Source organism: Actinia tenebrosa, unplaced genomic scaffold (genome assembly GCF_029948245.1).
Source record: "Actinia tenebrosa isolate PJP-AT-01 unplaced genomic scaffold, QUT_ActTen_1.0 PGA_scaffold13__45_contigs__length_12533684, whole genome shotgun sequence".
Classification (NCBI taxonomy): Eukaryota; Metazoa; Cnidaria; class Anthozoa; order Actiniaria; family Actiniidae; genus Actinia; species Actinia tenebrosa.
The window spans coordinates 2,535,147-2,552,475 of NW_028292573.1; the positions used below are offsets into that span (position 1 = coordinate 2,535,147).

Sequence of the window (17,329 nt, forward strand, 5' to 3'; positions counted from 1 at the left end):
TGCCCTGATCTAGATCAGCCCAGAGGTTGCTTCAGGGTTCGATCTGTGAGTTGGCCGTGCCCTGACTTAGATCAGCCCAGAGGTTGTTTCAGGGTTCGATCTGTGAGTTAGCCGTGCCTTGACTTAGATCAGCCCAAAGGTTGTTTCAGGGTTCGATATGTGAGTTAGCTGTGCCCTGACTTAGATCAGCCCAGAGGTTGTTTCACGGTTCTATTTGTGAGTTAGCCTTGCCCTGACTTAGATAAGAGGCTATTTCAGGGTTCGATCTGTGAGTCAGCCACATTAGCCAGAGGTTATTTCAGGGTTCAATTTGTGAGTTAGCAGTGCCCTAATTTTGTTCTGCCCAATGCTTGGATTTTTCATTCTAGCTAGTTCTTGTAGTATAAAACAATAGAAATGTCGTCCTTTGGAAGTAGAAGTGTTTTGTGACTGTTTTGCGACTGTTGTTAAACATAGCCATGAAACCATGCCATGACGACCTGATATTCCTCCATTGAATTAATCCTATGCTGTTCATGTCTTTTCTTTGTACAGTTTATTGAACGCTATCTTTCTTTACTATTCATGTTTTAGAATGAACGTCACGATTTATCAAAATTTGCTTGAATTCTGGAATCGCAGTCCAGCTACCATCGCTGTAGAGACGAGTATTTTACTCCTTATTGGACTGATTGCCATTGGAGGAAATCTTCTGGTAGTAATCTCCATCTATCGCAATCCCAGTCTTCGTACCATCACTAACTACTTCGTACTCTCGCTTTCCGTGACTGACATCCTATATCCCGTACTGGGTTTGACTCTCACAATCGCTTGGTCTATAAAGAGTCGCTTCGCTTTTGGTCACAATATGTGTTTTATGCAAGCCCTTATAAGTATCAGTCTAAACCTAATATCAGCTGCAACGATAGTCTTAATGGCCGTCAATCGTTACGTTTGTGTCTGTAAACCACAGTACTACAAGAAGATTTACAACATCAAGACATGTTTAATTATGATTGGATCGGTTTGGATCGCAACTTTCACTTTGCCGATTTTGTTAGTTGCCAAAAGCTTTTGGGTAGTAGAGTTTATACCAGAGAAAATCTTATGTGGATATTTCTATAATAACAAAGATATCGTGGTAAGTGTAACGACCAATACAATTCTGTCAATTGCTCTAGTTATACCTGTTGTCATCATTATCTACTGCTACTACAAAGTGTTCCAAAAAATAAGACAGCATAAGAAAAACATTGCTCCTGCCTCCAACCCTAGCAGCCTGCGCACGAGCGTACAAGAAATCAGGGTCACGTGGACAATGTTCGCAGTGTTGGTTGGCTATTGTTTAGCTTGGTCTCCAGCTCTCCTCTTCATACTTGCGACAAACTTAACCAATGTTAACGTACCTCGTCAGTATCATTTGGTAGTTACATACACAGTGGCTTGCGGTAGTGCAATAAATCCTGTTATTTATGGATTGTTGAACACGGCGTTTAGAAGAGAGTTTTTAAAAATCTTAACGTGTAAATGACTACCTCGGGCGCAATGTTTTCCAATTTGTCACGTGTCATTTACTATAGCAATAGTGTTTTTTTTAACGGTTGAAACTGAGATGACAATGGAATATGAATACGAATACGACAACGTATTCTTAAGAAAAAAGACAAATGGTTTGAAATGGGAAATTGTTAAGACCAAGGTGAAGAGAACTTTTATCAAGCGCTGAGCGAAAAAGCACGGATAAACGTCAAGGGAGAATGGAAACAAACCTTTGGACAAGATGAGGACCAGAAAAGAAAGAGTCAGGCAGAGAAAAAAAGCAAAATTGAAGACGCAGAGTTGACATTTAAACATGTAAACAGAACTATACACATGCCAAAAGAATTGTACATATGTCAACAGAATTGTACATATGTCAACAGAATTGTAAATATGTTAACAGAATTGTACAACAGAACTGTACACATGCCAACAGAATTGTAAACATGTTAACAGAATTGTACACATATCAACAGAATTGTACACATGTCAACAGAATTGTACACATGTCAACAGAATTGTACATATGTCAACGGAATTGTAAACATGTCAACAGAATTGTACACAGGTCAACAGAATTGTACACAGGTCAACAGAATTGTACACATGTCAACAGAATTGTACACATGTCAACAGAATTGTACACAGGTCAACAGAATTGTACACAGGTCAACAGAATTGTACACAGGTCAACAGAATTGTACACATGTCAACAGAATTGTACACATGTCAACAGAATTGTACACATGTCAACAGAATTGTACACATGTCAACAGAATTGTACACATGTCAACAGAATTGTACACATGTCAACAGAATTGTACATATGTCAACGGAATTGTAAACATGTCAACAGAATTGTACACAGGTCAACAGAATTGTACACATGTCAACAGAATTGTACACATGTCAACAGACATATTTTGATTTTTAACCCAACAATTATTTTGCAATTGGCTGTATAGTGCTGGAAAACTATGTATTTGTTTTATTACTTATATTATTAAATAATTAACATTTTTATCTGGAAATAAAGCGAGAAAGTCATAAATTTTACCCTAAAGTACTTTTAGTTAGAAAAAGCAAATTTGTAAAGGGAATCGCACGATCTTATGTTTCAATTCAGAATTTATAGGTACTAGTGATGTTTCAAAAGTTTTCAATATTAAAGGCGAGTCCAATTTGAGAACTTTCAAAACATTACGAGTATCTATAAATTCCAAATTGTAGGAAAAAATTAATCGTGCGAATTTTTGTTTTTAATACACTCAACAAAATTGAGCAACTTAATTGGGACTTTACAGAGTACAATTTGAGATTAGTTTAGTGTTCCCCCCCCCCCCCCCCCCCCCCCCCATCGCGATCGAGTATCTTAAGCCCAGTTTACACTAGCGATTTTTGCGGCGATTTTTGCTGCGATTTTTGCTGCGATATTTTTGTGATGTTGTCCATAATAAATAATGGTAAAGAATTTACTTGTAAAGTTTTTTTCAGGATAACAAGATTTTCCTAGACGAATGTCTCTTTTGAAGGATGAGACAAAAGATTTCATATTTCCGAAAATTGCCACAAAAATTGCCGCAAAAATCGCCAGTGTAAACGGGGCTTTAGACGAGAATTCATATAAGACAAATTGATTGGATGGCAAACATTACGTCAAGTCTTGGATATAGGTATAAACGAATGTCATAGCTGAGGTTTGGATGAATAGGAAATAAAACCACAGTTAACCATAGTTAATGAAGTGGAATGGTTGGAAAATCTATTGTTCTAGGCCGTTTTTGTTCGATTTTATCCATTGTTATATGACGTTGACCGTGCACAGAGAAGGAAACGTTGCTCCGTTTGTTCTAGTATTCGGGATTATAGAAGCTTCTTTCCCTAAAAAAGAGTATTAAGATAGTTATCATTTGTTAATTAATATCATATGATTAAGATTAATTGTCTATTAAAAAGGAAAGTTTTCATGTTTTCTTATTTATCATGTATCTGCGCGGAAATATTTATCCGCATGGTTTTTGATCATCGAATGAACGTTTTCACTTTCAAAATGTTCATACATGAAAATAATAAGGAATTCGAAACCTGTATTTTCAGCCATACTTTCTTTGGTTCATTATGCATTATATTGATGGGTTTCAACATCGCTTGCAAACAATAGCTTTATTCTATGGGGTTCCAAACCATTCCGCTCTATTAACTAATTCTATACACAGCGCCGAGTTCTATGAATCACTGGCCATGGTAAAGACCTGCGAAACAGATCAGTATGTCGTTTATGTAACACATGCACTTATAGTTAAATATAAACACGGGTATTCAAAGACACGTCTCATACACAGCGCCGAGTTATATGAATCACTGGCCATGGTAAAGACCTGCGAAACAGATCAGTACGTCGGTTATGTAACACATGCACTTATAGTTAAATATAAACACGGGTATTCAAAGTCACAGACAAATGAGTCTTTCAAAAGGAAATGGGAATCTAAATGATATGCTATTATCGTTTAAAATGGAAGAATAATACATAAAGCGTATTCTTCAGTGACAGTAAGGCATATTTAATGGCTCCCACGGTTCCCTTTGCTTGGGCAATTCCAATTTCCGTTGTATTTGCGTTAGTTGTATGTAAGAAAAGAAAAAATGATGGGAAATTAATAGGAAACATTGTCTTTTGTATGAACCAATAACGTTATTCCTAAACTGAGTTCAATTATTATGTTTCGAAAAATTCAGACGTCCGATCCATTTGGATTTGGATATAAAAAGCTAAAAATAAAACTATTGGAATAAAATTATAAAAACCATCGATTAATTGTGCCATGCACTCACAGTACTTGTTATCGAAGGTCTTATTATTTGAGGAAGATAAGTACAAAATTTCAATAAAGAACAAGAAATTGCCATCTAATTTAGTGCGTGGGAATAGGCGTATTTGATATAAAACGAGGCTTCTTCCACTTGAATTTGAATGAATTTAATCCACGCTTTAGTCAGGGACCTAATTTTGGTAGTCCATTGTCAGGGAATGAATGAATAAATACGAGAACACGAATCGAGTCTCATAACTCATGATTCATTTATCAGGACCGAATCTTTTATTTGACTTAAAATTTATTCTCGCATAAGTATCCTTCACCCAGCTTCAGGAGTTGCTTAAACTAACTTGCTTGTTAGCTTGCGCTAACTTCATTATAGCAAGTTTTTAAAAGCACAAAACGTGTCGCTATAGCACCAACTATAAATGCACTCTAGTACGTTTTCTCTAGCTAGCACTGTGGTCTCCTAAGGCTTCAGCTTCTATGAATGTCAAAGGTTTAGCTTAAATCAAGTTATATAATTGCATGATTTGATTGACTATCTTTATCTTATTGTTTTCGCTTGCCACTTGCTGCGAAAAATGGTCTACGCCGTTTAAGATTACTGGAGACCTTCAGGGGTATGTTACGTTTAAAACTCTCTCTACGCAACACGTTCAAAAAAAACCCCTTAAAACTACAAATCGTTTTAAAAATCAGATGATAAAGATTACGAAAAATATATTATTTGAAAGCGATTTTCTAATTTGGAACAATGCCGGAGCCTCAAACACGAATCGGGTCATTCCATAGATGTGAATTAAATATTTCTAAAAAAGAAATTGTTGAAAAGGAAAGATTAGCCAACGAACTTTTGTGTTATTTATTTATTTATTTATTTATTTATTTATTTATTTATTTATTTATTGGGAAAGTTGCCCACCAAGGTCTACAGTAACCTTAAGCTTTTGCATTGAACAGAGCCACGTTACATTTACGTTTAAAAGAACCTTTTGGCTTTTCAAGCTTGACGTCATGCTCATCTGATCCAAAGGGATTCTTTAAAAACATCCGTTCACCATTTTTGAAGCCAGCAATACTCTTGACCAATAGCTTTAGTCTCGCTTACGATTATTGTCCTTTGGCATGTTATTGGTGCAGACCGACCACTGGCAATGATTTATTTCATTTTATTTTATTTTTTGCAAGCGGTAAATTAGTAAGTAGGAGAGGAATTAAAGAGGACTGTCATATTTAAAATGAAACAGTAATGATAAAAGGGTAAATTGTACGCCGTGAAAAGAACTATCATTACTGTTTCATTAGAAACACTGACGCAGCTCACACTAGTTTTTAGATAGTTATCTCTTCATATTTAAAATGATAGAGTTGTTAAACTAAATAGGTTGAGTTTTTTATCCATCATCATCCTTGAATCCTAACAAGCTGGTTCTTTGGGTCAACTGTTCATTTAACACCCTTTCTTAACATTCAAAGTCATGAAGTTCTGCTTCTTCAAAGATGCAGGGAGTGGAGTAATTTTAATACGGCGATGTTGTTGAAATACGCCTATTACCTTGTAAACATTGTTGATCAAACCTCTTGGCTTTTCCAACTTGACGTCATCTGATCCAAAGGGATTCTTTAAAAGCTGTTTGACGGCCGCTCGAAACCTGGTTGTACGTGCAAGATAGATCAAAGGATTGCATCCACTTGAGAAGTACAGGAAAAAATTGGCAGCAAAACCGAACCACTTGATCTCATTGGAACTCAACATTTCTTCTGGACCAACAGCAGCGTACAAGATGCAAGGCACATAGCAAAGGATATAAGCAGCTATGATGAGGCCAATGGTCCAGGCGGCTTGCACTTCGCTTCGTGTTCGGGCCCTGTCCAGTTGAGTCTCTTGGGAATCGTGTTTTTCCTTGCGTAGCTTTGCAAATTTCTGTAAAAAGAGCGACCAAGAAAAGAACAGGTGAAAACCAATGTAATGTACCATGTACATGCCATGTTACATTAGGTGAAATGAAAAAGAAAAAAAAAATCAGTTGGTTGTTAAACTAATGAGTGAATAAGATAAAAACTGAATCATCATTTTAAAAAGTTAGGAACTGTACTGATGTTTGAAACCTAGCAGTACAGTTCCAAACAATATTATACAGTATTTCATCTTTGAACTTCCTCCATATGCAATTGCATGGTCTCTATTCCACACACGACTGTACAGCCCCAAGAAGCAACAAATATCAAGTCGCCATTTACAATTACCATATACACTAGACTGAAACATTAATATTTTACTGCAACTCATTTTACTCATTGGTACGACAATCTACCGTTTCATTCGCTATCAAAAAGGGTTTATTCAAAATGGCCAAAACGTGCAGCTTCATTAGTTTGGTCAATAAAACTATTTTACCTTCAATTTACGTTTATAACTCCAGAATGTCAGCACGGACAGAAGTGTGGTCGCCAGGCCGAACATTAAGTAGATGAAAAAGGAAGCAGTTCTCCCAATCTCGTTGAAGTAGGCTATCCGATACTTGTAAGTGGGGACGTCACCAAGATTAAGCTGACTAGCCAAAATTACCCATGGTAGAGTAATAGTGATGGATAACAGCCATACCACACATAGTGCCCTTGCAGCCTTGGCTTTGGTCTTCCTGATGTAGTATCGCAGCCCCCAGGATATCGCAATGTATCGATCGGTCATGGTCACTACCATACTCGTGATTTTTAACACGTTGAAGAGGTTTTGTGCACTTGCTACTGCTAACGACACCCATCTACCATGTAACGTCTCTTCAAACTCAAGAACGCCAACAATGGTAAAGAGTGGAAGATTGATTAGGATATTGAACATATCCACGATGGCCAGGTTTGCCAGGAACATGTTAGGAATGGTACGGATGGATTTGAACCTTTTCATCAGAATACAAACGGTTGAATTTCCAGTGAGAGAGACCAGGGCAAGACATCCCACCAGGATAACTTGAGTGATAGTAGTGAAACTAGTTGGTGACTTGCCATAGTTGGTACTGCTGGGCTGAGTAACTTGTGGGACATCGGAGTCTGCTGGTGACGCCTCCATTGACCTGATGTGACAACTTTGGCAAAGACTGGAAGAAACAGTTCTGTCGTCCTTGTATTTTATGGATTATTTCAAACCTTCGGAAAAAAAAAATCTTTTCTTTAAGCAAAACGGAAAAAAAAAATTATTGAATAGAACTATTACAATCAAACCTAGCACTCATTTCCTCTTTCGACACCTAAGGAAATTGATCCCTTTTAACACTAATGGAGCAATAGTTTGAAAACGAATATGCCCTTTTTATAAACAGTCACGTACTGGCGAATCTATTCAGCCAAAGGTGCCGTTGGAAAAGGCTCTGCTGACAAGCAATCAAACTGTAAAATGTAGTTCAGTGGTGGAGCATCCGAGCTGCATTAGGGAGGTTCGATTCCTATCAGGGACTGCGTTTAAGAACGAGATTTAAATCCTTTTTTTATAAAATATGTGAGATATAACGCGTGCGCCTATTGGCTGGCTACCGTGCTTATATAAGAGGACAGAGACACACTCGCTCACCAAAAGAATTTTATAAAACCAGTATAAAACGGCTGCTTACATCTCTGTACTGTGATGTAAACAGGCTGGAAGCTGTAGAGTAGTCGAAAAGCACTCGGCCACGTTTCGTCTTCCTAAGCTCCCTAGTTTTCGTGCTCTACAGCGCCCAACGTGTTTATATCTTAGTACAAAAACATGCGCGCTCGTTTTATATTCCTTAAATAAAAAATCGTGACGGCTTTTAGCAGACTAAAGTTCTATTTTAGTAGTATAGTTAATGGAGCAGAGTGGTTGGGAAACCCACTGTCCTATGTTTTTGTTCACTTTATCCATTGTTCATAGATTCGGGAATATAGAAGTTTTTAACCCTAAAAAACGTTCTAAAATACTTATTATTTGTTAATTAATCCTATATGATTAATACAAATTGTTTATTGAAAATGAAATTGCCTTTTTTCATGCTTTTTTATTTATCATCTAGTAACTTAGCTGTATCTGCGTGAAAATATTTATCCGCATAGTTTGTGGTCATCGAATGAAAGTTTTTACTTTCAAAATGTTCATACATGAAAATAATAAGGAAATGAGCATTTTCAGCCATACTTGCTTTGGTTCTTGTGCACCGTCAGTAACACGCGATGGTACGGTTCAACATCAAACGCAAAACAATAGCTTTGTTCTATGGAGTTTCCAAACCATTCCGCACTATTAACTATGCTTAATAGTTTAAAGGCTATTGATGGGTTGCAAGCAATCCCAAGAGAGTCAAAAGACAAAAACATGGCGGCCATTGTGGTGCCGTTAACAATGGATGGACCCAATGGATGCTAATGAGAAATCTTTTGTTAAATGGTACCAACATGGCCGCGATGACGTAACGTGCAATCGAAGAATTGGTTTGTTTCATTTCAGAAAGCCAGACAAAACACACAACGTTAAAAAACAAACAGACCACGGACGTTTTTCTATTTGCATGCTCTGACGAAACTTTAATCGCAGTGTTAAATAAGTCACTGGAAATTCTAGAGACCAGAATAAAATCACTAGAAAATCTTTAACATTATAACGTAATTTTTTCACGAGGGTAGCACTTAATAGCCAGTGGCTAACAAACCTGTGGCCCTCATTCCATGATCGAATTAGAATCTGGGAGTTCATGTTTGCGGAGGGAGGAAAACCGGAGAACCCGGAAAACCCCCGAAGCACAGGAGAGAACCAACAAGCAACTCTACTCCCATACGACACCGAGCTCAGCGGGACTCGAACCCGGGTCGCATTGGTGAGAGGCGAGTGCTCACACCGCTACGCCACCCGTGCTTCCCTTCATACATTCTTGGTAGAAGGCTTTCCAAAATTAACCATGCACTTTCGAAGTAGAATGGAGTGAAATAGTCAAGTCCAATGATTGGATAGAAAACATTGTTTTGTGGCTTTTCTCCCCATTCCCTTTTTGGGATTTCTTGTCCTTATCCCAGCTGGCACACCCAGCTGGCATACATTGCATACAGTGCTACAGACAAGTTATGTAACAAACTTGTGGTTGAATATAAACACTCCCCACGTCCATTAAAGACCAATTAGACTTGGAACAAACTAATGAGACACTTTAAGAGGAAATCAAATTCACAAAGGTCTACTCAGGAATTATTGTTTGAAAACCGACTTAAAACAAGCTGAATTCTTCGTTTATGGCTTGACAGATTTGAGATATCCTACAGTCAGTTCGGGCGATCGCGATAGACTAGACAAAGATACTCGGGAATTAAGAAGCCACCAACGAGAAATTAAAAACGATGGGGTTTTCAAGCCCAACAGCAAACCTTGAGACCTCACAAGCCACTCAGACCAGCAGTACCAACTATGGCAAGTCACCAACTAGTTTCACTACTATCACTCAAGTTATCCTGGTGGGATGTCTTGCCCTGGTCTCTCTCACTGGAAATTCAACTGTTTGTATTCTGATGAAAAGGTTCAAATCCATCCGTACCATTCCTAACATGTTCCTGGCAAACCTGGCCATCGTGGATATGTTCAATATCCTAATCAATCTTCCACTCTTTACCATTGTTGGCGTTCTTGAGTTTGAAGAGACGTTACATGGTAGATGGGTGTCGTTAGCAGTAGCAAGTGCACAAAACCTCTTCAACGTGTTAAAAATCACGAGTATGGTAGTGACCATGACCGATCGATACATTGCGATATCCTGGGGGCTGCGATACTACATCAGGAAGACCAAAGCCAAGGCTGCAATAGCCCTATGTGTGGTATGGCTGTTATCCATCACTATTACTCTACCATGGGTAATCTTGGCTAGTCAGATTGATCTTGGTGACGTCCCCACTTACAAGTATCGGATAGCCTACTTCAACGAGATTAGTAGGACTGCTTCCTTTTTCATCTACTTAATGTTCGGCTTGGTGACCACACTTCTGTCCGTGTTGACATATTGCAGTTATAGACTCAAATCAAAGGTAAGTTTCGTTTTTATTGATTTAACAATGCTGCTATTGTGAATATTAACGAAGACTCGCGGCTCGGTAAATATTCCACCGATTATCACTTTGCCTTAGGCGAATAATTGTTAAATAGTTGAATTGAAAACAAAGGTATATGACATCGGTTTTCACCTGTTCTTTTCTTGGTCGCTCTTTTTACAGAGTTTTGCAAAGCTGTGCAAGGAAAAACACGATTCCCAAGAGACTCAGCTAGACAGGGCCCGAACACGAAGCGAAGTACAAGCCGCCTGGACCATTGGCCTCACCATAGCTGCTTATATCCTTTGCTATGTGCCTTGCATCTTGTACGCTGCGGTTGGTCCAAAAGAATTGCTGAATTCCAATGAGATCAAGTGGTTCGGTTTTGCTGCCCCCTATTTCCTGTACTTCTCTAGTGGATGCAATCCTTTGATCTATCTTGTACGAACAACCAGGTTTCGAGCGGCCGTCAAACAGCTTTTAAAGAATCCCTTTGGATCAGATGACGTCAATCTGGAAAAGCCAAGAGGTTTAATCAACAATGTTTACAAGGTAAAAGGCGTATTCAAACAACATCGCCGTATTGAAATTACTCCACTCCCTGCATCTTTGAAGAAGCAGAACTTCATGACTTTGAATGTAAGAAAGGGTGTTAAATGAACAGTTGACCCAAAGAACCAGCTTGTTAGGATTCAAGGATGATGAGCATGTATGGATAAAAAACCAACCTATTTAGTTTAACAACTCTATCATTTTAAATATGAAGAGATAACTAGCTAAAAACCAGTGTGAGCTGCGTCGAGGTTTAAATATGACAGTCCTTTTTAATTCCCCTCCTACTTACTACTTCACTGCTTGCAAAAAACAAACAAACAAACAAACAAAATCATTGCCAGTGGTCGGTCTGAACCAATAACAGCCAAAGGACAATAATCGTAAGCGGTCAAAAATTGCTGGCTTCAAAAATGATGGACGGATGTGCAAAATGTGCAATAACCTTAAAAATGAGCCGTTACCGTTAAATAGAGAGGTCGATAATCAGGTGTTAGGGACAGGTGTAGCTAAGAGTAGTGTTGTTCACTTCAAGGGAACACAGTGAAGAAAATACTGAGGAAATAGGGTTCAAAATTAATTTCATTTTTCAAAAACAGTCTGCTGTTGTTAACATTACTAGGTACTAAAATTTTTTATTTTTCGATAGTAATCTGAGGAACAATTTTGATGGAGAAAATTTAAAAAGATATAAGGAATTTTTTGCGTTTTTAGATATATTTTTGGTTAAAAAACGCCGCTACCGACGCCATCATAAAGTCATAAAGCGCAATCTCATTTTCACGAGATTAGTTCGCTCTTTCTTAACTAAAATACTCTATTTTCCTCTTTAATTTTTCATATATATCATTTAAAGGAAATCATATATAGTTTCTAGTGGGATTAAGAATAAATTCAAACTCGTGGGTTTCCTAAGAGGCAGTTGAAATAGCACTATATTACTCCTTCAAAACCATTGTTCAATTTATTCCAAATAGCACTCGAAACAGTGTGATTTCCTATCCAAACAATAGATCAGTGTTTTGAACATGGGTTTTTAAAATCATAATTAATCTTAGTTTGTCTGAACTAATGAGTTAGCTAATTGATTCTTTGACGTATACTTTCAGTTCGTAGCTCGGTCTTGAGGCTTTTGTTCGACGAAGTTTGCGAGTCATTGCAGCCAGCTGTTCCATGCTCGTGATGGGAAACCAAGGTGACTTGAATCTAGGCGCTCAATGCATTGTTGGTCAAAACCAAATATTTACCACAACAAGCACTAAAAATACGATTTCTCAAAAATGTTTTGTAAATCTTTCCGCAGATAAGTTTATTTTCTTTATTTTCGGGAAAAAATGTGTTGTTCATCCAGTTGAAACCCTGGAACTAGTAAATTAAAAATTTAATTTAAATTTATTTCCTTTATTTTCTCTCCTATGCTACGAGGTTTTTCTCCGGGTTCTCCGGTTTCCTCCCTCCATAAAAATCAACATGTGAGTTGAGCGTTGTGTGCATAGAATATTAAATGTAGTGGTAGTGGGTGTGAGTGAAAAGTGTCCCAAATTAGTGCGAAAGCGCTAGAACGACTAGACACTTAAATAAAAAGTGATTTATTTATTTCATTTTATTCCTAGGACTGAATTAATTTTGTTCCAGTTACTCCAGACTGAATGCATTCCTTTCACAGCACTTTACCAGGTTTCAAGTAACATCATGTGACCCAAAAATAGCCCATTGCTTGGCTGGTTTACTCATGAATTATTAATGAGTATGAGAATGAGTGGTAGTGGTTGAGTGGTAGTGGTTGAGTGATATTGGTGTGAGTGTCTAGTGGTTTGAGTGGTAGTGGTTGAGTGGTTAGTGGTTGAGGTGTGTGTGGTGAGTGGTAGTGATTTTCAGTGTTAGTGGATGAGTGGTAGTGGTTGCGTGTTAGTGGTTGTTAGTGGTAGTGGTTGAGTGGTTGTGTTGTGGTAGTGGTTGAGTGGTTATGATGGTAGTGGTTGAGTGGTATGTGTTGATGGTAGTGGTTGAGTGGTAGTGGTTGAGTGGTAGTGTTGAGTGGTAGTGGTTGAGTGGTAGTGGTTGAGTGTAGTGGTTGAGTGTAGTGGTTGAGTGGTAGTGGTTGAGTGGTAGTGGTTGAGTTGTAGGTGGTTGAGTGGTAGTGGTTGAGTATGGTGAGTGGTTTGGTGGTAGTGGTTGAGTTGTAGTGGTTGAGTGTAGTGGTTGAGTGGTGGTTGAGGTAGTGTGAGTTGGTTGAGTGTAGTGGTTATGGTAGTGGTTGAGTGGTAGTGGTTGAGTGGTAGTGGTTGTGGTTGAGTGGTTCAGTGGTAGTGGTTGAGTGTAGTGGTTGAGTTGTAGTGGTTGAGTGGTAGTGTTTGAGTGGTAGTGGTTGAGTGGTAGTTAGTTTGAGTGGTAGTGGCTTTGAGTGGTGGGTTGAGTGGTAGTGGTTGAGTGGTAGTGGTTGAGTGGTAGTGGTGGTTGAGTGGTAGTGGTTGAGTGTGGTAGTGGTGATAGTGGTTGAGTGGTAGTGGGTTTGCGTGGTAGTCGTGGTGAGTGGTAGTGGTTGAGTGGTAGTGGTTTGGTTGCGGTAGTGGTTGAGTGGTAGTGGTTGAGTGGTAGTGTTGTGAGTGTAGTGGTTGAGTGGTAGTGGTTGTGTGGTAGTGGTTGAGTGTGTGTAGTGGTGAGTGGTAGTGGTGAGTGTAGTGTTGTGAGTAGTGGTTGAGTGGTTGGTGGTTGAGTGTGGGTGGTTGTGGTTAGTGGGTGGTGAGTGGTAGTGGTTGAGTGTGTTGTGTTTAGTGGGTAGTGTTGGTTGAGTGGTAGTGGTTGATGTGGTGTTGTGGTGAGTGGTAGTGGTTGAGTGGTAGTGGTTGAGTGGTAGTGGTTGAGGGTGTGGTTGTGTGTGGTTGGTTGGTTGAGTGGTAGTGTTGAGTGGTAGTGGTTGAGTGGGTGAGTGTGTGTTGAGTGGTAGTGGTTGAGTGGGTGTTGGTGATGTGGTAGTGTTGGTGGGTTGAGTGGTTGAGTGTAGTGGTTGAGTGGTAGTGGTTGGTAGTGGTGAGTGGTTGGTGTGTGGTGTGTTGGTGGTAGTGGTTGAGTGTGTGGGTGGTAGTGTTGAGTGGTAGTGGTTGAGTGTTGTGGTGAGTGATAGTGGTGTGGTGTGTGGTTAGTGGTAGTGGTTGAGTGGAAGTGGTTGAGTGGTAGTGGTTGAGTGTTGGTGGGTGAGTGGTAGTGGTTGAGTGTGTGACAGAGTCAAAAGACACTATTTTGGACAGTAATTATTTAGTCATAAATCTATATTTTTAATTAGGAATGCCTCGTGTACACATAGGAATGTAATTCTTTAGTTAACTGTTTGCGTGGAAAATGCGTAAGCAAGAAATAATTTCCGTACGTAATTACATTACAGTGAGTCATGCCTAGGTTTGGCGCTTGTTTACGTAAGTTCGTGTTTGGGACATCCTGTTTGCGCCTAGGGCGTGCAACATTGCATAGGATGTGTAAGGTCTTAAGAATGCAGGTTTTTCCATAAAAATAGGCCCAAACTAAGCTTAAATCAGTGTAGTAAAAGTTCTTGAAGACGTTGCACATATCAAGACAAGGAATTCTCTACGATGTAAAGAGATATCCTGTAATCTCGTTCCCGTTTTTTCCCATGTATTGTAAAGTTGTGTGAATTTTTCAATAAATTCTTTTGTCAAAACCACTTGCAATCTGATTCATAGCTGAGCGCCTTGCCGCCGGTTACATTTTTGGTGTCAGAAGTGGGATTGCAAGAAAGTTGACATTAGTAGTTATTGATTATTTACAAACGGGAACGAGATTGAAATCATGGCGGAAGAAGCTGTGGCTGCACTCACAGAGCAATTGGCTGCACTCAAGGCACAGCTGGATGGCATGCAGGCTGAAGGAGGACCCCCTGCCCAACCTGTTCCTGCACCAGTGGTACAAGTGACAGTGCCAAGGGAGAAGAAGCTGAGAAAGTATGCTGGTGGCAGAGACGACAAGGTGCTTGAAGACTGGATAGCGGATGCACAGAGGTCTGTGGCTGCCCAGAAGTTAACTTCTCAAGAGGCGGTGGATTTCCTGTACCATAGCTTAGAAGGAGCGGCTCGAGATGAAGTTCGACTAAGGCCTGCGGATGACTGGACAGACCCGGAGGGTTTCTTCAGGATTCTGAGAGACGTCTTCGGAGAGAAGCTCACCAAGACCCAGCTTCTCCAGAGGTTTTTCGCCAGAAAACAAGGTGACAGGGAGCCCATCCAGGACTTTGCCCATGCCCTGATGTCGATGGCGGAGCACATAACCAGAGTACACGTAGGAGCCCTGGAAAACAAGGACCAGAACCTCAGAGACACATTCGTTGAGAACTTGCGTGACAACCTGTTGCGCAGGGATCTCAAGCGCTATATCAGAGAACATCCCGAGAAGACCTTCAACGAGGTGAGGCAAGAGGCCTATCGTAGCTCGGAAGACACAGATAGAGGAGCACATCGCCATGCAGCGGCCAAGGAGGTGTTGGTGGAGAGCAACCAAGTAAATGCCATCCAAGAGCTTACAGCAGGACAGAAGGCCCTGGTGGAGAGGCTCATGCAGCAACAAAAATTGCTGGATGGGCAGCAGAAGCTGCTAACCCAACTTACCATGAAGTTCGCGAGCCCATCACCACCACGAGGTCCCCCACGTGGTCCGAGGAGATGTTACAACTGCCACGAGCTTGGACATCTTCGGCCGAACTGCCCAAAGCCCCTGAAAGACAAGGCACCAGCAGCACCACAGAAGGAGTCAAACTCCAGCTCTCCACGGCAGTGAGCCACGCCGTGGAGAGGAACTGTAGTGGCTCTAATTCTCTTTTTCAGAACGAAAAGTTTGTCGGGACAAGTCCCACAGTGGTGGCGAGGATTGGCGGAGTACCTGTGAAAAGCTTAGTGGATACGGGCTCCATGGTTACCCTCATCACCGAGTCGTTCTACAGGGAAAAGCTACAGCCAACCCTAGGAGACCTACACCCTGAAACAAGATTACTGCAGCTGCGAGGAGCTAACGGTTTGGACATCCCTTACATTGGATATATCGTCGCTACAGTAGAGATCGGAGGAGTGGTGGTCCCTGGGTGCGGCATCTTCATCACGAAGGACACAGCAGCCACTACAGTAATGCAGAGGAGGGTACCTGGCCTACTGGGAACCAACGTTCTTGGGCAGGTGCCCCAATACCAACAGATCCTGCAAGATGAAGAGAAGAAGAGTAAACGTAAAACTGGGTTCGTGAAAGTAGCCGGCTCAGACAAAGTCTGGGTCCCTGCTTTCACAGAATCTGATATCTTGGTCACAGGCCCATCATGGGGCACTGATGCTGTGATCGAACCCCTTGGTGTACCAGTAGAAGGAAACCTCACCGTGGCCAGTACTCTCGTGGATACTACCAAGACGTGTTACTATGTCAGAGTTGCCAACCAGACGGCAAAGGACATATGGCTAAAGCCGAGGACGCGGATTGGAATTGTGCGAGAGGGAGAGATGGTCAAGAGAGGAGAGCAGTTGGAGTTCCTACACGAGAATAACATGGTGACAGTGTGCTGTAACCTTAGTGCTGACCCTCAGATGCCACCCCAACGGGAAGCTGTGGGCAAAGTACGTTGGCAAAGGATACAGACACCCCCTCACGGGATTACCCTGGAACATTTCCCCGGGACGGAACTTCAGAGGGAGAAAGCTCTCCAGATGTTCGAAAGAAATGAAGAGGTGTTTCGCTTCATGTAAGGAGGACCTTGGCTGTACAAAGACAACATATCATCGCATCTACACAGACGATGATGTGCCTGTCACAGAGCGTTACAGAAGGATTCCTCCAAACCAATACCAGGAGGTGCAACAGCATCTACAAGACTTGCTAGAAAAAGGAGTGATATGTCCAAGTGAGAGTAACTATGCCTCCCCAATAGTGCTTGTACGAAAGAAGTCTGGAGCCTTGAGGATGTGCGTCGACTACCGGAAGCTGAACCAGAAAACCAAGCGTGATCAGTACCCCCTACCAAGGATAGAGGAATCACTGGAGGCACTGCGTGGCGCAAAGTACTTTTCCACCATAGATCTGGCATCAGCCTACAATCAAGTTGAAGTCCATCCTGATGATCAGCACAAGACTGCGTTCACAACGCCCATGGGTTTGTTTCAGTACACTCGGATGCCGTTTGGACTACAGAATGCCCCAGCGACCTTCCAAAGGTTGATGCAAGGAGTCTTCCGAGAGGACATACTTCGCACCCTGATGGTCTACCTGGACGACATCATAGTCTTCTCATCCACCATTGAAGAACATCTTGAGCGGTTGGAAACGGTATTCAGTAAGCTGAAGCATCATGGATTAAAGGTTGAACCAACCAAGTGTCAACTCTTCAGAGATCGGGTGTCCTACCTGGGGCACGTGGTCTCTGCTGACGG

The 17,329-nt window shown here is 40.8% G+C and overlaps 3 protein-coding genes across 3 annotated transcripts; 2 read left to right on the plus strand and 1 right to left on the minus strand.

Moving 5' to 3' along the window:
- Positions 1 to 574: 574 nt before the first annotated feature.
- On the plus strand, positions 575 to 2,488 carry LOC116297629 (melatonin receptor type 1A-like). Its single transcript, XM_031705889.2, has one exon. The coding sequence runs from the start codon at positions 575 to 577 to the stop codon at positions 1,508 to 1,510; it is 936 nt and encodes a 311-aa protein (XP_031561749.1). The 3' UTR covers positions 1,511 to 2,488.
- Positions 2,489 to 5,790: 3,302 nt separating this feature from the next.
- On the minus strand, positions 5,791 to 7,410 carry LOC116297628 (alpha-1A adrenergic receptor-like). Its single transcript, XM_031705888.1, has 2 exons — positions 6,739 to 7,410; positions 5,791 to 6,264 (listed from the first exon to the last, which is right to left on the minus strand). The coding sequence occupies exons 1-2, from the start codon at positions 7,408 to 7,410 to the stop codon at positions 5,791 to 5,793; spliced, it is 1,146 nt and encodes a 381-aa protein (XP_031561748.1).
- Positions 7,411 to 9,680: 2,270 nt separating this feature from the next.
- On the plus strand, positions 9,681 to 11,021 carry LOC116297648 (histamine H2 receptor-like). The gene is made up of 2 exons (XM_031705910.2): positions 9,681 to 10,358; positions 10,545 to 11,021. The coding sequence occupies exons 1-2, from the start codon at positions 9,681 to 9,683 to the stop codon at positions 11,019 to 11,021; spliced, it is 1,155 nt and encodes a 384-aa protein (XP_031561770.1).
- The last annotated feature ends 6,308 nt before the right edge of the window (positions 11,022 to 17,329 follow it).